The sequence below is a fragment of the Exserohilum turcica genome, assembly GCF_000359705.1.
Source record: "Exserohilum turcica Et28A unplaced genomic scaffold SETTUscaffold_6, whole genome shotgun sequence".
NCBI classification, from domain to species: domain Eukaryota; kingdom Fungi; phylum Ascomycota; class Dothideomycetes; order Pleosporales; family Pleosporaceae; genus Exserohilum; species Exserohilum turcicum.
In genome coordinates, this window is record NW_007360277.1 from 2176410 (window position 1) to 2197373 (window position 20964).

At 51.4% G+C, this 20964-nt stretch overlaps 8 protein-coding genes across 8 annotated transcripts; 5 read left to right on the top strand and 3 right to left on the bottom strand.

The window, feature by feature from the left end:
- Positions 1 to 1249: 1249 nt before the first annotated feature.
- SETTUDRAFT_96620 (uncharacterized protein) lies at positions 1250 to 2821 on the top strand (the record flags this gene model as incomplete). The annotated part of the gene is made up of 2 exons (XM_008031796.1): positions 1250 to 2629; positions 2681 to 2821. 2 exons carry the CDS (start codon positions 1250 to 1252, stop codon positions 2819 to 2821), a joined length of 1521 nt encoding a protein of 506 aa, XP_008029987.1.
- A 352-nt stretch (positions 2822 to 3173) lies between these two features.
- On the bottom strand, positions 3174 to 4490 carry SETTUDRAFT_96534 (uncharacterized protein; the record flags this gene model as incomplete). The annotated part of the gene is made up of 1 exon (XM_008031797.1): positions 3174 to 4490. One exon carries the CDS (start codon positions 4488 to 4490, stop codon positions 3174 to 3176), a length of 1317 nt encoding a protein of 438 aa, XP_008029988.1.
- A 790-nt stretch (positions 4491 to 5280) lies between these two features.
- On the top strand, positions 5281 to 6292 carry SETTUDRAFT_95603 (uncharacterized protein; the record flags this gene model as incomplete). The annotated part of the gene is made up of 4 exons (XM_008031798.1): positions 5281 to 5322; positions 5386 to 5654; positions 5714 to 6030; positions 6102 to 6292. 4 exons carry the CDS (start codon positions 5281 to 5283, stop codon positions 6290 to 6292), a joined length of 819 nt encoding a protein of 272 aa, XP_008029989.1.
- Positions 6293 to 6809: 517 nt separating this feature from the next.
- Positions 6810 to 8105, top strand: SETTUDRAFT_73551 (uncharacterized protein; the record flags this gene model as incomplete). The annotated part of the gene is made up of 1 exon (XM_008031339.1): positions 6810 to 8105. A coding segment is annotated over one exon (1296 nt), but the record flags the coding sequence as incomplete, so codon positions are not given.
- Positions 8106 to 8218: 113 nt separating this feature from the next.
- On the bottom strand, positions 8219 to 9385 carry SETTUDRAFT_165358 (uncharacterized protein). Its single transcript, XM_008031799.1, has 5 exons — positions 9221 to 9385; positions 9064 to 9159; positions 8909 to 8978; positions 8479 to 8858; positions 8219 to 8422 (listed from the first exon to the last, which is right to left on the bottom strand). The coding sequence occupies exons 1-5, from the start codon at positions 9239 to 9241 to the stop codon at positions 8387 to 8389; spliced, it is 603 nt and encodes a 200-aa protein (XP_008029990.1). The 5' UTR covers positions 9242 to 9385; the 3' UTR covers positions 8219 to 8386.
- A 216-nt stretch (positions 9386 to 9601) lies between these two features.
- On the top strand, positions 9602 to 15631 carry SETTUDRAFT_156675 (uncharacterized protein; the record flags this gene model as incomplete). The annotated part of the gene is made up of 2 exons (XM_008031800.1): positions 9602 to 9980; positions 10032 to 15631. The coding sequence occupies 2 exons, from the start codon at positions 9602 to 9604 to the stop codon at positions 15629 to 15631; spliced, it is 5979 nt and encodes a 1992-aa protein (XP_008029991.1).
- A 1319-nt stretch (positions 15632 to 16950) lies between these two features.
- On the top strand, positions 16951 to 19349 carry SETTUDRAFT_95995 (glycoside hydrolase family 78 protein; the record flags this gene model as incomplete). Its single annotated transcript, XM_008031801.1, has 2 exons — positions 16951 to 17142; positions 17196 to 19349. 2 exons carry the CDS (start codon positions 16951 to 16953, stop codon positions 19347 to 19349), a joined length of 2346 nt encoding a protein of 781 aa, XP_008029992.1.
- A 644-nt stretch (positions 19350 to 19993) lies between these two features.
- SETTUDRAFT_67890 (uncharacterized protein) lies at positions 19994 to 20801 on the bottom strand (the record flags this gene model as incomplete). The annotated part of the gene is made up of 2 exons (XM_008031338.1): positions 19994 to 20604; positions 20654 to 20801. Coding segments are annotated over 2 exons (759 nt in total), but the record flags the coding sequence as incomplete, so codon positions are not given.
- Positions 20802 to 20964: the final 163 nt, after the last annotated feature.

Here is a 20964-nt window from a genome sequence, read left to right on the forward strand (position 1 = left end):
GCTATATAGTGCAGTACTCTTCCTGGTTTTTCCTCTATGGTTTTTACAGGTTTAACGAGGCTGTACGCTTACAAAGCTCTTTCATTAAATATCAAGGCACACTACTGAACTCCATACAAGAACAAGAAGCAGTCAGGACCTCAGTGCTAGCTCTAGGAGACGTCCGACTACTGGGGACGCCCATAGTACAGAGCGAGGTCCACCTACACCGCGACGGCGGACGATCCCCACCTGGCACTGCTCCAATACAAGCGGCAACCCACCGCACTCTTGCAAGCAGCCCTACTCTGTAGAGCAGGGGGTGGCCTATGATCACATTAGCTTCAACATGCGTTCGAACCTGAGGGAGGTGTGTAAGCCCAGAAGTACCATGTATGGTCACGTGGTTGCCCACTGACTAATAACACCGTATTTAAACTTGCTCCTATCATGATACACATCAGAATACACAATACTTCCTACACCCTCAACTGCTTACACATCCTGTGCGTAAGATGAACGAACCAAGCCTCCACACTGCCGTCAATGCGCTGGCAGCCTGATGTCATGTTTATTCTTGTATATGCCGTGGCGACTGGCTCAGCCATAGTCAGTATCTGGTGGGTTGATGTCGGTTAGGTACCACCAATGTTCTGCCACTGCACGAGGTTATGCATTGCCGAATTCCGACGTCGAATATAGCCATTCGCCGTCATGGCCGGAGAAAAAGTCGAATGCCGTGACACATTGCTAGGGGAAATGAGCGCATAGTTGCGTCTGGTCCACCACGTCGTCCGTTCCGTCCAGCGTTGCCGAGATAGGCGGAGCTTCGATGAAAAGACGCTATGCCCAAAATAGTTAGGGCAATGCTTGGCAGGCACCACGGATCTCAACCGTGGTGGCACACGCATCGCTTTTGTACCGCTACCATTACACTCTTGGCATGGGCACTCCGGTCCTGTCGCCCACTCCTTCATACCCAACCATCCACAAATAGACTCACTTACCATCCCAGTAGTCACCACAGCCAGAAGGCCATGGACAAAGATGCCGATACCCGTTCAGGCGACCACGCCATTCTTGCCCTACTCGACATTTCCATGTGGGGAGTACATGCCCCATTTGCCGTCTTTCAACCATTGTTACCCAGAATGGTTTTCTTTTCATGATCGATTATTCTCTCTTTCTTGCCGTCACTACAACAACCGAGCGGGCTTGCTGAAAATCACGTACCCAGTCGCTACATCTCGTTTTCGCGCATATACTCCTAATGGCTACTCATACTCGCCATGATTCCCCTATACCAGCGGCCCCATACCAGCAGCCTGCAGAGCCAAAGTCATCCAGGCGCATAACAAAGATATGCTGCGTTGGCGCGGGATACGTCGGTGGACCGACATCGGCAGTCATGGCCAGCAAAAACCCTGATATCCAAGTCACTGTCGTGGACTACGATGCCAACCGCATTGCTGCATGGCAGTCTGATGAGCTACCCATCTACGAACCTGGCCTCATGGAGGTGGTCAAGCCAGCGCGCAATGGCATCCCCAACAAAAGAGTCCCAAATCTGTTCTTCTCCACAGATGTCGACCGTGGAATCGCCGAGGCCGAACTCATCTTACTGAGTGTCAACACCCCAACTAAGATGCTGGGCCAGGGTGCAGGCCATGCAAGTGAACTGTGCTATCTGGAGGCGGCTGTACGCCAGATCGGTGCCGTTGCTCGCGACAATAAAATCATCGTGGAGAAGAGCACGGTTCCATGCCGAGCGGCGGACACGCTTCGGGATGTTTTGAGGGCAACCAGCAAGCCTGGGGTTGAGTTTGAGATATTGTCGAATCCAGAGTTTCTAGCAGAAGGCACCGCCATCTCGAATCTTTCCAGCCCTGATCGCGTCCTGATCGGTTCGCTCAACACACCTCAGGGACTAGCTGCAGCGCGAGCACTTGCCGACATCTATTCTGCCTGGGTTGATGTGGATCGCATCATCACCATCAACTTATTCAGCTCAGAGTTGGCCAAGCTTGCAGCAAACGCATTGCTCGCGCAGCGCATTAGCAGTGTCAATGCAATGAGTGCCATGTGTGAGGCGGTGGGTGCCGACATTGACGAAGTCTCATATGCCGTTGGACTTGACAAGCGCATCGGCCCCAAGATGCTCAAGGCATCTGTCGGTTTTGGTGGTTCATGCTTCCGCAAGGACATCCTATCCCTGGCATACATTGCTGAATCCCTGAATCTGTTCGAAGTTGCCGCTTACTGGAGATCGGTCGTCGACATAAACGAGTATCAGAAGGACCGATTTACCCGCCGCATCGTGCGATGCTTGTACAACTCGCTCTCCAATAAGACGATTGCAATCTTGGGCTTTGCATACAAGAAGGATACAGGGGATACCCGGGAATCAGCCGCCATCTCAGTTGTGAACAACCTTCTCGCCGAAGGCGCCAACGTCAAAATCTACGATCCCCAAGTAAAAGAGTCTCAGATACGGTACAACATTGAGAGCAGTAACCCGAACCCACGCGAGACCAAGAACCGTCTCGCCGTCTGCACATCTACCTACGAGGCGTGTACCGATGCTGACGCTGTGGTCATTTTAACTGAATGGGACGAGTTCAGCAACAAGCTCGCCCGACCAAACGGACATGTGCGTGGAGCCTCGATAAATGGCGAGATTGAATGCGCTTCGCGAAAGGAGATATCGTGGACACGTGTCTCACAGGTGATGCGACGGCCAATGTACGTCTTTGATGGGAGGAATGTAGTCGATCCTGTGCCTCTAGAGGCCCTTGGCTTCCGCGTCGAGAGTATTGGTAGGTCTAGAGAGACCTACACATGACCAGTTTTGAGTATCTCGTGGCTCACATTGTTTCTTTCTTGTGGAATTTTGGGATATACCAGGCATTTAACTAGAGATGTAGAGAGCTGATGAGTGACGTCTTCATAGGTGTCTCCGCTCATGCATGCGTAGTAATTTCAAGCTTCTTCTATATGCTTCCATGTTTCTCCCTGTAAACTGCATGAAAAGAATGAATCAGATCTCAAGCAATATGGATCATGTCGATGTTATCGTGACTCGCAAAAGGTGGGAGAGGATTGTCGCACCTTACGCAGTTCTTGTCAACATTGATACTTATACATGTATTTGCAAAAGGGCAATTAAAAGGTCCTTAATTAGCAGTCACACAACCCTAGACGAATCCAACATGCCCCTCAGACCACACACCTCTGCCCTTCTCCCTCCACCTCTGCAGCAAATCACTTCGAAAAGTCATGTCCATGACAGCAATCCCAAACTCATCCACATCACCAGGCGTCGCGTTATCAAGAAACCAATCACACTCTGAGCGATGCAAGAACCCCGCGCCCTTTTCGCGACACTGTTTCTCCCACTCGACGGCACTCGTCGCACCCCACAGGCCGCTGCGGTTGGTAAACTTGATGCCACCGGGGCATTTTGCCCAGCCCTGCTGCAGCGCCGTGTAGATGGGCATGATGCTAACAGCCACCATGTACGTGCGTCTGATGCTCTCTGCGAGAATCCACGAGTACCATTGCTGCTGAGCGTAGTCAGACCATCTGGGCAGACTGCCTACGAGTTGTACAGCACAGCCATCTGCGTTGGGCAAGACGCTCCCAGCAGCGTGGAAGAGTTTGATAGCCCAGGCATTCTGAAGCGCCAGACGCCCTTCCGCAAAGTAGCGGGCGCGAATGTCGCCGTCAAAGAGGCCGATCATCTGGTACGTCATGAGCGCGTGTAGTCGTGCCAGCTGCGCGAACAAATCGACACTGTGGTCTTCTTCTTCTTCTTGTCTGCAGACCCATTTCTCTTCCTGCAAAACCGCGCCGTTATCGCGCAGCAAAGCCGTCGATCTGTCTTCTACAATCTTCAGCACGGTATCGGTGTTTGACGGCGTGCGGTGGATATAGCTTGCCAGCGTGGCATATGCTATTTGCACGCTCGCTGGGAAATTCACACTGTACAGCTTCTTGTGAATGAAAGGATTGCTGCCCGTGTTGATCCAGCGTTGGAGCCATGACTGCACGCGTGCAATGTAAATCTTCATATCGGCATTTGTATTTGTTCCCATGACGGCGCGGTTCCATTCATGCGAAATGTGCCATGAGTCCGGGGCAGTGAACCAGTCCGCCTTTAATGCTGTCAAGTCTGGTATGCCTGAGGAAGGCGAGGCAATGGCAAAACAGCTGTTCGCCAATGGTGAAAGATTTAGGTCCAACGCTAGGTCTTCTGAGAATATCGGGCCTGTGTCGCTGGTGGGTGCGCTGTCGGCGACTTTGTCTGGTAGCCCGCTGTCTATTATCGGCGACAGATACCTCTCTGCACTCGGCATCAAGGCCTGGGTAGAAGTGAGTCTACTTGTTCCTCGTGGATATATGCATGTCCAGCCTCGTTCTGCACATCGTGCGCATGACGGCATCTGTCGACCGCACCTCCGCTTTGACCTTGCACATGCGCCACAGGCATTTGACTCTGTGTGTTTTGGCATTACTTTGAGGTAAGGTTTCCCGTGACTGTATTGCTGTGTGATTAGATAGCCGGGGCTACCCCGCAGCAGAAGTCCAAGATGGTGAAATGGGCAAGTATCCAGGGCGGGCTTGGACTGAAGTGCTGGAGCTGGAAATCGCTGACAAACCCAAAACGTTGAAGATGGAGGAGGGATACATGTTGATACAGGAGCAGGTCATCTTCGGATTCGTAAGCGAGAGAGACGCGAGTAAGATTGCATGTTTTCAGGCAACCCTTTGCTGTCCCTTTTGCGTTGCGTGTTCTAAACCGCATTGGACGCCGCGATACTCACCCGCACGCTAGTCCGCACGCTAACCCGCACGCTTATCCAGGCTGTAGAAATGCCCAGCCCGCGGGGTGATGTTTGACCTCAAGTTATGAGAAGAGGTGGTATTTCGATGAGAAGCTGTTTGAAGCTCTCATGTCACTTAGGTGCATGAAGGACTTATATGTGGCCAGCCCTTATTAAATCAACTGCATTCAGCTGGGGCAAACGAAGACGTCTTTTCAAATCAAACGCTGCTTGAATATCCAACCCCGAGCACCAGTGACTGACCGGGAACATCTGTCACACTCGAAATGCGGTTGTAAATTCGTGCGCGGAGTAGCTTCGCGCAGGATTGCCGCAGTATAGTTGCTATGAATCTCACCCTGTATGCGCGTATAAGAAGAGCTCCTTTCTGCGCAACAACATCTCAACTCACAATTCCTTCTCACACCATACTCGCATCTACACTCAAATCGACTCCGTCACCCCCAAACCCTTCAAAATGTCTGTGTACGTCATAACCGGCATCTCCAAAGGCATTGGCGTGAGTGTAACCCCTCGTCTGTTTCTGTTTCGATATGCAACCACTAACTACAAAACTCTACAGTTTGAAATCGCCAGACAGGCCTCTGAAGACGCGCAGAACCTCGTCATCGGTATTGTGCGCGACAAGGCTGCAACGGAAAAGAAGGTCGCTGCTGAAATGCCCGGCCGCACCAATATCCACGTCCTCCACGGCGATCTCACCGAATACGCCAGCCTCAAGCAAGCTGCAGCCGACACGGCTACTATTGTTGGTGACCGTGGCGTTGACTACTTGATTGCAAACGGCGCCTTCGTATCTCATATGGATGCATACGACCCAATCGGTGCACTGTACGTCTACACTCGCCTCGCACAACAGCCTGCAGCTAACGTGCTCCGTGTCGAAACAGGGCCGACAAGCCATCCAAAGTCGACGACACGTTGAGCCAGCTCTTCCAGACAAACGTAACCGGCAATCTCCACCTGTTCAATCTCTTCATGCCGCTCGTGAGAAAAGGCAGTGTGAAAAAGGTGATTGCGATTTCCAGTGGCCACGTCGATCTCAGCCTCATCAACGACATGGGCGTCGAAAACAGTGCGCTGTACTCTGCGTCTAAGGCGGCTTTGAACGTCATCGTGGCCAAGTTCAGCGCGCAGTACAAGGAAGACGGCGTGCTGATTTTCAGCATGAGTCCTGGTATTGTGGATGTAGGGCACTTCGATCATGGTGAGCAGCCACCCGCATGATCCGACACTCTTTTCCTATACCGGAAATAAGTTGCTGATTTGGATATCTAGTCACGCCAGAGCAGATGGAGGGTATGAAGAAATTCATGGAAAGGGTCGCACAGTATGCGCCTCACTTCAAGGGCTTGACACCTGTGGATGAGGCGGTTTGGGTTATGAGAGGAACTTGGGAGAGGGCTAGTATCGAGGGAGGGTTCGCTGGATCCTTTGTATCGCACAATGGGGACCAACAGTGGATATAGATCTAGAAATTCTGTATACGATCACGTCTGACTAGATGTTTTTCGCAATATACAAACTGTCAGTTGCTACTTTTGCCACTTTTGTCGAGACTATGTATCCGATACGCCTACCTCTTTTCATTCGCCTAAATCCCAATCTCAGTGCAATGAGTTGACAATTCACTGCTTGTTGAAGATGCTTCCCAAGACTTTACACTAGGCTGGGTATGAGTGAAAGCAGCCGTTGCAGACGAGTGGCGAACTTTGTGAGAGCGCTGGCCAATTTTATAAAGTCAATGCCAAACAAACGATCGCGTGCTTTCACTCATGCCCAGCATGCTTGCGTGTAGACTGCGCCAACGCGTCGCGTGACCCGTGCTCAGAAGTCACAGTTCTCTGCTGCCTCACGCCGACTTGCTGAGCGTAGCCCTATGGTAACCCATCAACCCCACCTACAGATATTCGGAACAACAAGATCGCACCCTTCGATACAGCCTAATTGCCTCTTCAGTTCAACTTGGTCCACATCGACGTCATGAGTCAGCCCAAAGCAGCCGTGCTGTTTGACTCTTGGGACCTGCACGCATACAAACAATGGCGCTGCAGCATATACAACGAAGCCGCGTTAGACGATGATGATATCCCGCTGCCCTCCGCATTTGAGTACGCGGATTTCCTGGATTGGCGCGCAGACCAGGGCATACAAACTCCCGACCTGGAGCCAGAAGATCAGGCACCACAGCTGGCGACTGGAAACTTTGAGCTTGCAACCCGTTGTGGACATCCACTGCACCCGGGGCATCCCATGGTACAGGCAAAGCAAAATCAAAAGCAAGGCGAAGAAGACGACGATGAAACTGACCAAGATCCCATTCTTTGGTGTCCCATGTGCACCTTGCAAGCTCATCTCAAGTTGCTGGCTGAACTGTGGCATCACTGGCTTGAGGTGGGCGGGCCATGGCGGAGTTTGCCTCCTGGCATAACCGCCGACGTCTCCCAGTTAGCCAAGCGAGCGTACTATAAGCGCAAAGTGGATTTGATCAACGAGATAGATGTCATAGACGATTTTGCCCACTTTGAAGCAATTTGGGAGTCTTCAAACCCAGGAGCGGACATCGAAGCCACGAGGCCATGGAGCGCTACCAACGCAATGGAGGCATATGCAAAGGGCATCCGGTTTCCTGCACAACTAGCAGATGAGGGCAAGGCGCCTCCATATAAGCCGCCGAAGAGCAAGAAGAAGCGGCTCTCGTACTCGTCCGACACACCCGAGGATACCCGTCATCGACCCAGCGGCCTCTTTGCTCGCCGCTATCCGTTTTACGATCCCAACTCTCCACACCGTTGCCCAGACGAGGAGGGCTGGGCCGAGACATCCTTCAAGAACGATTGGGAATACACAATTCGACAATGCCAGCTATTGCTCTGTGACCGCGATCCTTCTTTGCCTAATGTTACCTTTCAAAAACTCACCGACGACGTCTCCAAGGACCGCTTGACCGATATGTTGAACGATTCTTTCCAGTCCATGGAGGAGGATTGGAAGCAGCCATGGGCCAACATGTTGCTCTGTACGACTGACATTTTCCTTGTGTGGAAGAATGAGGACCGCTCTAGTGGCCATGGCAACGAGTTTGATAGCTGGGACAAGGTCCCAACGCTTGTCGGCACAAGACTGGAGGATTTCGCACGGCAGACGGGTGACATAGACGAAGAGGATACAACGTCGTATTCGGACCCAGTTTCTATGTCGCAACGAGTAGAGGAAGACGAGAGTAAAGACTACTTCGACCAGGACTCGGTTGCATCGGACATGAATGAGGAGGAAGAGGAAGAGCCAGGTCATGTGGGGGAGCCTTTGGAGATTGACGTGGCGGTTGCAACTGTATCGAGCAAGGTCTCTGGGCGCACAGACTGAGAGAGGATGCTAAAGAATAGGGTTGTCTAGTTTGCTAAATGTGTCAGGCGGTAGGGCATCTTGTGTTAGATGAGTGTAGAAACCGAAAAGACCAAGGAACATGATGTGTAGAGGGTATAAGAAATGACTTGTCTCAACTATGAAATCCAGGTATCAACGCCCAACAAGATAGGAAAGTCATCAAGGCCAAGCAGTCTTCACATGACGTTGCAGCATGAGTTCTGCTTTTTAGCCTATGTATCATGTCAGTAATGGTAAGCGTAGCCATGCGCATTCTCCGAGAACCCACCTGGGTGTAGAACATCTTGCTCTGCGCACTGAGCCCCTCACTCTTCTGGACCAGGTCGTCAATCTTCTCCCCCCGCTCCAAGACGCTCTGAATCGTGTTGTGCAGCACGATCTTGGTCTCGTCGAGCTCCTTCTGAATCTTCATAGTGCTGTCGGCATTCTCGGGGTTTTGGTATCTCTGTATGTAGTCCTTGAGCTCCGGAAACGACATCTTGGGGCTCTCTTTTGTGAAGCCGTCGTAGGCGGAGCGCGGGTACTTGGAGACAAACTCGTCGACGACCTTTCGGAGGATACGGTGTGCGGCGAGCCGAGGATATTCCTCGTCGGTGACGACGAACCCGCATACGGGGTCGGCGTGGGAATAGACGTGGAACATGCATCCTGCTCGGCGTGTGAGAATACGGTAGCCTGGGAGCAGCCGCCTCGCCTACCTTTCTCCAGAACGTCCATCTGCTTATTTGGGGCTGTTCTTTGCGCGATTTCGCCCGATGCGAAGATTATCTGCCCGCGCTGTAAGCATCCGTGCGTTCTTCCCCTCTTGCCTCTGGAGCCTGTATATACGATGGCGGTAGCTGGGCTCACGTACGCCTTGTCTGATGGTGGGCTTGGCGAAGAAGCTGCATGAGCTGAGGTCTTCCTCGCTCGCCAGCTCGAGCGCGGGTTTTGTGTCATTCTTGAAGATCTGTATCCCGTCAGCGGGCCCGCGGGCGTGTGGCGGCAGCGGTGAAGGAAGGGGCACGCACGCCGATGTAGAGGAGTTTCATGATGGCGGCTCGTTCTGCGGCGGCAATGAGCTCGTGGGGAAGCTTGGCAAGAGCGGCGTAGGCAAGAGAGTATCTGGTCTAGTGCGTGCGTGCGTGCGGGAGTGTAGGCGGAGAGCGGAGAGCGGTGCTTGCACTTGGACTTGCGATGGGCGTGGAGGGATGGCGCTTCGTCCGCCCCATGGCCGATGCGACGGTGACGCTGCTTATGTCATCACGCTAACGCGTGGGGGCGGGGGTACGTTGGCCCGGCCGCGACCGCGACCCATCATCGACTTTGCCAAGCCAGCGACGCCCATCACAGCCACAGCAACACCCTCGTCCATCCTGTCAGCAAACCCATCCACGGGCCCTGGATGCACAATGTCGTCTGCTGTCCAGGACGCCCACGCGCAGTGGCTCGAGCAGCTGCATGCTATGCGCAAGGCCATCGCAGAGCTGAATCTGCCTGCTGCCGCTGAAGAGGCACCCGCCTATGGCCACGATATCGACTTCGACGACGACGACGATTTCTCAGGAACTGCCAGCGGAGAAGATATCTGGGACGTCATCAGCGATGACTACGACGAGGCCTACAGCAGCGACCATCTCGATGGTTTTGCACAAGAGCCTGCTTCGACCAACGCCCGTGATGCGCAATGGCTGGCAGCAAAGTGCTCACAGGTAGCTCGCAATAGCTCTGGCTTAGACGCTGGAGCACTGAAAGAGCAGATATCGGCCATTCTTTCCAGCGATAGCAATGGTCAGTCCTGGTGACTGAAGGCCTCACCCGCAGTCTGCTGACTAAGACTAGACGAAGAACTACAAATGATGCTCGCAGACATTGTCGGCTATGGGGAACTTGACCTGGTGGTAGAGCTGATCTCGCACCGAAAGGAGATTTTGCGATCCCTGCAAGAACCTGCTGCTGCTCAAGGCAATGGTGTCATGGGTCGCTTGCAGACGCGCGCTGAACGCGAAGAGGCTCTACGCAGAGCAGATTGGGAGCACAAGAATGCTTCACTGGCCCCTGCAATGGATCGCACGGGGCCCCAGTATCCTCATGTCTACAAGGCCCACGACGCTGGGAACAAGCTTTCGGCCTATGGCAAGAAGTATGCCCTTCCGCCAGACACGGTGCATCATGACAACAACCTTTACGAGGAATATGAAATCCCAGCCGTACCCGTTGGCACCATTGGCGCAGGGCGGAGACTCCTCGAGATTAAAGATCTAGATGGCCTTTGTCAGCGCACCTTCAAGGGCTACAAGACCCTTAACCGCATGCAGAGTCTCGTGTATCCCGTTGCATACAAGACCAGCGAGAACATGCTCATCTGTGCTCCTACTGGTGCTGGTAAAACCGATGCAGCCATGCTCACCATTCTCAACACTGTAGCTAAGAATGTTGTTCCCAACCCCATCGACGAGCCGGGAGCTACGGATTTTACAGTCATGGCAGAAGATTTCAAGATCATTTACGTTGCGCCCATGAAAGCGCTTGCTGCCGAAGTGACTGAAAAGCTGGGGAAGCGCTTAGCATGGCTAGGAATCAAAGCTCGGGAGCTGACGGGTGATATGCATCTTACCAAGGCCGAGATTCTGGATACTCAAATCATCGTAACCACCCCAGAAAAGTGGGATGTTGTGACGAGGAAGAGCACTGGAGATACTGAGCTGGTGCAAAAAGTCCGACTGCTCATCATAGATGAAGTCCACATGTTGCACGACGAGCGCGGTGCTGTCCTTGAAAGCTTGGTCGCGCGTACGCAGCGACAAGTCGAAAGTACACAGTCCCTCATTCGTATTGTCGGCCTTTCAGCCACACTCCCCAACTATGTTGATGTGGCCGAATTCCTTCGAGTCAACAAGATGGCTGGACTGTTCTACTTTGACGCCTCGTTTCGTCCGGTCCCATTGGAGCAGCATTTCATCGGCGCAAAAGGAAAGCCTGGTACCGCCAAGTCTCGCGAGAATCTGGAAAAAGTGGCTTTTGACAAGGTTGTTGAGATGCTTAAGCTAGGCCATCAGATCATGGTCTTTGTACATTCGCGAAAAGACACAGTCAAGACAGCCAGACGACTGTATGATATGGCCATGGAGGAGCAATGCACTGATCTATTTGTTCCACAAGACCACCCCCGATACGAGAATGCTGTGCGCGACATGAAGCAATCAAAAGGCAGAGAGTTGAGGGAGCTGCTAGGAAAAGGCATGGGCACTCACCATGCCAGTATGCCTCGTTCGGACAGGAATTTGATCGAACGTCTATTTGCCGAAGGCGTTCTCAAGATTCTCTGCTGTACAGCCACGCTTGCCTGGGGTGTCAATTTACCCGCAGCAGCAGTCCTTATCAAAGGAACCCAAGTCTACAATGCCCAAGAGGGTAAGTTTACGGACCTTGGTATTCTTGATGTTCTCCAGATTTTCGGTCGTGCCGGTCGACCCCAATTTCAAGACAGCGGTATCGGTTTCATCTGTACCACACACGATAGGCTCGATCATTACATGCGTGCCGTAACCGAACAGCAGCCTATCGAGTCACGCTTCTCTGCCAAACTTATTGACAATCTCAACGCCGAAATCTCCTTAGGCACCGTCACTACGGTCTCTGAAGCTGTGACGTGGCTAGGATACTCGTACCTGTTTGTACGGATGCAAAAGAGTCCGCTGATGTACGGAATCGAATGGGCAGAAATACGCGACGATCCACAGCTAGTCGGGAGGCGGCGCAAGCTCATCATCGACGCTGCACGAACTCTGCAACGTAGCCAAATGATCGTTTTCAACGAGACGACCGAGGATCTGAGAGCTAAAGATGTTGGTCGCATTGCCAGTCAATACTACGTGCAGCAATCAAGTATTGAAATATTCAACACCATGATGCGACCTCATAGTTCAGATGCAGACGCTTTAGCTATGGTCAGTATGAGCGGCGAGTTCGATCAGGTGCAGTCACGCGAGAGTGAAGAGAAGGAACTGTCATCGCTCAAAGAGAATGAGTATGTCATCACAGAAGTGAAGGACGGCTACGCTACGTCGCACGGTAAAACAAACTACCTCCTCCAGGCGCATATTTCAAGGGCACGTCTGGAAGACTTCACACTGGTCTCCGATACGAATTACATTACCCAGAATGCTGCCCGTATCGCACGAGCATTGTTCATGATAGCGCTTAATCGGCGCTGGGGCTATCAATGCCTAGTGCTTCTCAGTCTATGTCAATCGATAGAACACCGATGTTGGGCTTTCCAACATCCCCTACACCAGTTCGAACTCCCTCAGCCCGTCTTGAGAGCCCTCGACCATCGATTTCCTTCTATACAAACACTGAGGGACATGGACGCGGCTGAGATTGGAGATATGGTTCACAACAAGAAAATGGGGAATGTCATCTCGAAGCTGATGAGCAACTTTCCCACGTTAAGCATAGAGTCTGAGATCGCTCCGCTGAACCGAGACGTTCTCCGGATACGATTGTTCCTTACTCCTGATTTTGTGTGGAACGACCGCCACCATGGCACTTCCGAATCATTCTGGATCTGGGTTGAAAACTCCGAGACGTCTGAAATTTTCCACCACGAGTTCTTCATTCTGTCTCGCAAAAAGCTCTATGACGATCACGAGCTCAACTTTACGATTCCGCTTTCCGACCCCCTTCCAACGCAAGTTTACGTTCGCGCTGTGTCTGACCGTTGGCTGGGAGCAGAGACTGTGCACCCCATATCATTCCAGCATCTCATCCGGCCTGACACCGAAAGCGTCTACACTGACCTCCTGAACCTGCAGCCTTTGCCGATTTCTGCATTGAAGAATCCTCTTTTGGAGGAGGTTTATGGACAGCGCTTTCAGTATTTCAATCCGATGCAATCACAGATTTTCCACTGTCTCTACCACACGGCCGCCAATGTCCTGCTTGGGTCGCCTACAGGTAGTGGAAAGACTGTCGCCGCTGAGCTAGCAATGTGGTGGGCATTCCGTGAAAAGCCAGGCTCCAAGGTCGTTTACATCGCTCCCATGAAAGCACTTGTTCGCGAGCGAGTGCAAGATTGGGGCAAGCGTCTAGCGGGGCCCATGGGCCTGAAGCTTGTTGAGTTGACGGGTGATAATACACCAGACACCCGTACCATCCGCGACGCCGATATCATCATTACGACGCCAGAAAAGTGGGACGGTATAAGTCGCAGCTGGCAAACTCGTGGGTACGTCCGTCAGGTTAGCCTAGTCATCATTGATGAAATCCACTTGTTGGGTGGTGACCGTGGTCCGATTCTGGAGATCATTGTGTCGCGCATGAACTACATTGCCTCGCAAAAGAAGGACGGTTCCATTCGCCTTCTTGGTATGTCGACAGCATGCGCGAATGCATCCGATCTCGGTAACTGGCTGGGCGTCAAAGAGGGCTTGTTCAATTTCCGACACTCTGTCCGTCCAGTACCGTTGGAAATCTTCATTGATGGCTTCCCTGAGCAGCGAGGCTTTTGCCCCCTTATGCAGTCCATGAATCGACCTACCTTTCTCGCTATTAAAGCTCATTCGCCAGAAAAGCCCGTCATTGTATTCGTAGCCTCGCGAAGACAAACGCGTCTGACTGCGCGCGACCTCATCAACTTCTGTGGAATGGAGGACAACCCTCGTCGCTTCTTGCACATGTCTGAAGAGGACCTGGCCTTGAACCTGGATCGTGTTCACGATGACTCGTTGCGGGAGGCGCTCAGTTTCGGCATTGGCTTGCATCACGCTGGTCTCGTCGAATCGGACCGTTCACTGTCTGAAGAGCTTTTTGCGAATAACAAGATCCAGATCCTTATCGCTACTAGTACCCTTGCTTGGGGTGTAAATCTGCCGGCTCATCTTGTTGTTGTCAAAGGAACACAGTTTTTTGACGCAAAGACAGAAGGATACAAAGACATGGATTTGACTGATGTCCTGCAGATGCTGGGACGTGCAGGGCGCCCCCAATTCGACGACTCCGGCATAGCGCGTATTTTTACACAGGATGCAAAGAAGGAGTTTTACAAACACTTTCTGCACACTGGATTCCCTGTCGAATCATCACTGCACAAAGTCCCGGACAACCATTTGGGTGCCGAAATCTCGGCTGGCACCATCACCACAAAGCAAGACGCCTTGGATTACCTGACCTGGACTTTCTTCTTCCGCCGCCTCCACAAGAACCCATCCTTCTACGGCCTTGAAATCTCTGCTGAAGAGCACAACACGATAGCTGCACAGTCCATGGCAAACGACTATATGGTTGAGCTGGTGGAGTCATCATTGAGAGAACTGAATGAGTCGTCATGTGCAGTTGTCGAGGCGACTGGCGAAGTCGATGCTACACCGCTCGGAAAGATCATGAGTTACTACTACCTCAGCCATAGGACAATACGCTACCTTGTACAAAACGTAAAGCGCAACGCCACGTTCTCGGAAGCTCTTGCCTGGATCTCACACGCTACCGAATACGACGAGCTTCCTGTTCGGCACAACGAAGATCTTATCAATATGGAGCTCTCAAAAGCCTTGCCCATTCCAGCCGATGACTTTGGTTTGCCAATGTGGGATCCGCATGTCAAAGCCTTCTTGCTTTTGCAAGCTCACTTCTCCCGCATTGACCTACCCATTTCGGATTATATAGGTGACCAGAACAGCGTACTAGACCAGAGTATCCGTATCGTGCAAGCAACGATTGACGTGCTCACTGAACTCGGTTATCTCTCTTCATGCCAAACAATGATCGCAATTCTCCAGGCCATCAAGTCAGCTCGCTGGCCTAGTGATGGCCCATTGTCTATCTTCCCAGGAGTGGATGTGGACAGGGAGAAAACGCGTTTAGATCGACCCGAAGCCAGACCCAGGACACTGATCGAGGTTATCTCTACCGCTGCAACCGAACTAGAGCGCGCCGGCAAGGTGGCCGGTGTTTCACACAATAGTCTCAAACGCCTTACAGAATCCGTCTCCCGACTTCCTGTATTGAAGCTCGATCTTGGTAATGTAAATGCTATCCATCTCGACTTCAAGATTACTCGCCAGAACCCTGCGCGGGTACAACAAGGCGGTGTACGAATATTCGCACCGCGTTACCCCAAGCCGCAGACGGAGGGTTTCTTTGCCCTCGTCTCGTATTCAAGCACCGACGAGATTGTTGCCTTGAAACGCGTCAACTGGCCAGATCCAAGCAGAGACAATGGAGGCAATCGACGTGGACGCGGTAATCAGGCATCTGGAGGGGGGCGTTCGCATCTGCAAGCATCAACCAAAGTTTCGCTTCCACCCGAAGCGCAGGGCAAAAGACTGGACATTCTGGTGCACAGTGATTCTTATCCCGGTATGGCGTGGGAAATCAAGGGAATAGAGATACCAGAGGCGCCAACGGTAGATACATACGGAAAGGAAAAAGAGAAAGCGTGATTGGGCTGACTAGTTTGATTCTGAGTAGAAAATGCCATAGTTTATCGAGTTGGCGATCTGTACGCAGTAACAGGCGTTGAAGCGGGGCCATGATCCTCATTGTGATGTAAATTGATTGCACCAGTGGTACTTGGAACTGCAACTGCTTTGTCCCTTTCCGAGGTCAGCCTTCTGTCTTTGCGCATTCGTCTCTGCAGCTTCTCTTTATGATATCCCGAGTTTTCGCGCGTGCTCCTTTTAATGCACCACTTTTTTCCACCCCAGTAAATATGCAACGTGTCCTGGATATGCGCTCATATATCCATCTTGTTGCATCTTAATGTCCACACAACGTTTCGTTTGCTTTACACAGTATGTGGAAGCCGATTCTCTATCTGCCTTTGTGCTACGACATCAACTTCCACAAGATATGTACTCTACCTCTACCTACGCCGAGGTAACTCTACCCTTTAGGCGGCCACTCCTATGCCTTTAAACCCGATCCCTATGTAACATGGGGGTGCACGGTACAAGCACTGGATATTAGATACGAAGTACGCGGTACGAATTACGAGATACGTACAAATGGGGCTGCCACATTACTGGGGTGGCTTGGATAGCCGAGTGTGGCTTAGCTCTGTGGCAGTAAGTATCCCTGCAGCGCCTCTAGGAGTGAAAGGCGCCTCCGCTTCCGCGCTTGCTCCAAGCATATTTTATTCCGAAGTGCTATTGTAACCACCGTACTGGCTCCAGCACCATGATTGGCGACGACATCAAGAGTGAAAAGCAGTGTACATGTGCCAAGTCATTTTTGTCAAAACCTCTTGACGAAGAATCGCTAAGAGCGAGGCTTGCACCGTGCTTTCAAGCCATACTTGTGGCGCAGGCGAAACGTCATGGTGCCGTTATGCCGGGTACCCTTTGTATAACACCCGATGCTAACATAGCGTATAACGAAGAACCTGTAGCGTTGCCATGTGCCTGGATGCTTAGCTCCACCACGCAAATTCGCTGCGTCAACGTCGAGGCTCATCAAATTGCTGGGTAACATGATCGTCGTGAAGAGCCTAATTAGCCCTGGCCTTAGGTAAGTAGTGAAAAAGTATATATTCTTTCCACAGCCATGCTTCTCCGAGTAAGAAGGTCCTCCCTTAACTCCTCTTCATTATTTTCCTTCATTCCAATCAGTCAGTCCTTGCCAGATACGAAAACACATCATGAGACTCTCTCAGCTGGCACAGCTGGCTCTTGTAGCAAGGATAAAGGCCGCATCAGCATCAATCCTCCCATCACAGCAGCCTGCCCAACAATCTAGCATACCCTATCCAGCAAATCGCAGCATGGTGCCAATATATGCGACCAACAGAACCATAACCATCAAAGGGTCAAGGTCCACTCCAGGCGTCATAGTACTTGATTATGGGGCCAATGTTGAGGGCTTGCCAACTTTCCAAGTTCTTTCTGCGACTGGAGACACCTCTGGTCTAGAGATCACATATAGCGAGTCTAGAGAAGTTCTGGACAGCTTCTACGTGGTAATCACTTTAATCGAGATATCTAGTGCCTATACTAATCTCATGAACAGAGCGATGGACCTCTTGCATTGGCCGCAGCAATGGACACCTACAGAGTCAATCGATACAACATCAGCGGACCTCTAGTACACACGAACAGACTCATTCAGGGAGGCTTCAGATACCAAAAACTCAATCTCTCAACAGTTGGCGAACTGGTCCTGGAGAATATCGGAGTGAAACCAACCATTCCAATCATACCCCTTGATCAGTTACCGGGGTACTTTGAGTCATCGGATGAGGTTCTCAACAGGATCTGGAAAGTGGGAGCCAGGACTATTCAAATGAACGACCTACCTGCGAATTCCATACCTCCGTTCTGGCAGGTCTGCACGGAAGGAGCCTTGGCTGAAAGCCAAGCACCTCAAGTGCTTTCGGCGGGTGGCACAGCGGCTTCTTTGATGCGATACCAGCTTGCATTCGAAGTCAAACCAATCAAAGGAGGATTTTCATTCTCTGTCCTGGCTGACACACTCAATTCGGGAATCTACATCTTCTGCAATATTGCAAATGGGTCGATTTCAGCACACTTTGGATCTACCGAAGACTCTCCTCGGATTGCATTCGCAACGCTGCCGCGGAATATAACCACTGATGCCTGGAACCAAGTCGAAGCAACTGTCAACATGACTGAGATTGCTGTTCATATTGGAAAAGCCCCCATCTTCCACTTTTCGCAGATTTCTTCCTTCTTTGGATCCTTCGGATTGGGTGCAGCGCTCGGCCATTCCGCTGTCTTTCGCAACCTGTCTGCGACAACTTTACTGGGAGAACCCATTTATTCAGCCTCATTGACTGATGATACTTTCTTTTCCGATTTCCTCATCGGCACAAACCCACGGGACACTACGGTTGATGGCTCGAAACGCGATCGCATTGCGTACGCAGGCGATCTCGATATTGCGCTAGTGTCTTCCCTAGCGAGTACAAACGGTGCCAGCTACATTAAAGGCACTCTCGGTCTGATCGGCTCCTACCAGTTGACTCCGGGATTCTTTGCACCCACTGCAAAGGTTCAACAAAAGCCGCTGTCCACAACCATCAACGCCAGTCAGACAGGTCTGATTGGCTATTCGTTCAATCTTCTTACGGCTGCCGCAAGCTTTCACAAGCGTACTGGCGATGCCGAGATACCAAAGGAGTGGGCACCAAGAGCGATACGTATGCTGGACTGGGCAGACTCCCAAGTTCTGCCTGAAAGTGGATTACTGAATATTGGCAACGCTGCCTTTGGCGGTGATTGGGACTATTATGATGCTCCACAGAGTGGTGTCGTCTCAAAGTTCAGTATGGTCTACGCATACGCTCTCCAGGAATGCATTCCTCTTCTTTCCGACGCTGGAATTCACACAGAGCCATATCTCTCGCGACTAGAAGCCCTCCGAACAGCCATCGACCGGAACCTTTGGTCAAGCGATCTCCAGGCATATTACGTCTCCGACGCAATCAAAAACGGGTTTGGACAAGACTCGAACGCTTTGGCCATTCTCGCTGGAGTCAAAAAAGGCAACCATACTTCGTCAACGATTTTGAAGAGTCTCCAACGACTTTCCTCCGCTGTCGGTCCCTTTGCATTCTCGGAAGCGGTCACTGCATCTGGTTTCGCAAAGTACATTAGTCCGTATGCATCCGCCTATCACCTCCGCGCAGCCTTCCAGAGCAAAGATAGCGAGTCTGCTATGAATCTCCTGAAAACTCTTTGGGCGCCGATGGCCGACCCCAAAGGCGCATATTACACCGGGTGCTTCTGGGAAACGCTAAACGCAACGGGTTTGCCCGCACTCGGCAGAACAACAAGTCTGTGCCACGGCTGGGCTGCAGGGCCGACCGGAGAGCTTAGTGAGCACGTGTTGGGAGTGAGTGCCGTAAAGCCGGGCTATAAGGAATGGCGGGTTGCTCCGATGACACTTGGATTGGCATGGGCCAGGGGCAGGCTGCCTGTTCCAGGGGGTGAAATCTCCGTGGCTTGGAATGCCACTAGTGACGCAATACACAGGCTAGAGGTTCAGAGTCCGATCGGAACTTCCGGTACCGTGGTTGTGCCCTTGTCAGACGGGAACGGGTCGATGCGGGCATCTTTTTACGTCAATGGCCAAGACGTCAGCGGAAACGGAACGTTCCGACTTACTGGGGGAGAGCCTTTTGTTTTAACTTACACTATGTAAAGTGGAGGTGTATATTTATCTTGCTTTAATTCACCTGGGAAGCGAGTTGTGCATATCATCAACCTTCCATATCTTTATAATATCTATTCTAATACCACCTGGCCACACTCTCCAAAATTGACTTTACTGAATTAGGTAGTACCTAGATCATCTTTTTAGCAAGGGGTCAGTTGAGATACGCCTCATAACGGAGTCCATGCACCGTCTTCTTCACCACCATCAACGAATCATTTCTTGTAGCTCATGCATGTCACTTAGTATCCTAACTTCCTGAAGATAGCTTTCAGCATACGTAGTCGTAATAGAGAAAGCTTTACATCGCACTTACTACCATTGTATCGTAATAAGATAATTTAAGACTAGATCCCATAAACTAACATCGGTATTTCCTAACATAGTCCTTGCAGGGTTCAAAGAATAATTGTGGCTAGTCCAGTCTCGAATACTCAAGTAAGTGTAATATTGGTCTTTGTATAACTCCAGTTCGACTACTTCTTTGGACATTCCGATCAATCTATCAGAAAAATACTAATGCGTTATTCTACAGGTAGGCTATCTTGTACATGTATTTATCAACGGTGCCTCTCGTTCAAATGGAGGATACTCTCACTATCACCTAACTTAGCCATTTTATCCGGACCAAAGACCTTGGCGGCATGCACAAAATGGAGCAAAGCCTGCACAAGGAACATTGGTGCTGTGTCAAAGGCATACATGTACACTTCATGACTAGCCAGGTAGCCATCGTGTCCCTGGCCAAATTCCAGGATTCGAAAGACACAGCGAAGGATAATAATGACTGCCGCGAGCAATAATAATTTGAGCAATGCAGCGCACGAGTATTTCCCGTGCTGTGGAACAGCAAAGGTTTTGGAGTGGCTCCGCACGCGCTTCCAGAAGATGAGTGAGATGACGAGGAAAAACCCGAAGAACAGGAGTTGGACAAAAAGACCGATCAGCATGATGGTTTGACCCAGCTTGCTCAAACCAGGTTCAGCCATCATGCCGCCGCCTCCAGCTTGCATGAGGAAGGCGAGCACATCTCCAGTGACGAATACCTTTGTGACACGCGTGGGACGGATGATGGATGCTTCCGGGGCGTTGGTGAAGAGAACGAGGCGGCCGTAGATCATGTATATTGTCGCTGCATAGAGGGAGGGAGGGAGAATGATGAAGAGCGACTGCAGGATGTATGGACCTAGGTCGGTGGGCGATTTTGCCGAAAGAAAGCGGGAGACGTAGCCAGCTGTCATCACTTGGAGGAATCAGTAAAAGGTTCATGTGAGGCGCTTGCAAGTTCTTACTGAATGCGCCGACGGTAAAGGGGACATAGTACCATGCCCTGGTCCGGATCATGACCAAGAGATGGTATATAGCGCTCACGCCGAACACGGCTGCAGCAATGGCTGCGCCAGGCAGACTGGGCTCATAGAGATATATCCCGTGTTGGCTCGCCATGTAGGCTAGTTGGGCAGCTACAGAAATGAGGGAGAGTTGCGGATTGAGAATACGGAAATTGAGGAGACAGCAATCGACTGGATGAAGTGAAGAGATGAGGAACCAAGATACGATGTCGAGTGTGCTGTGAGGAAGACACTCTCTACTGGTTCGTGTA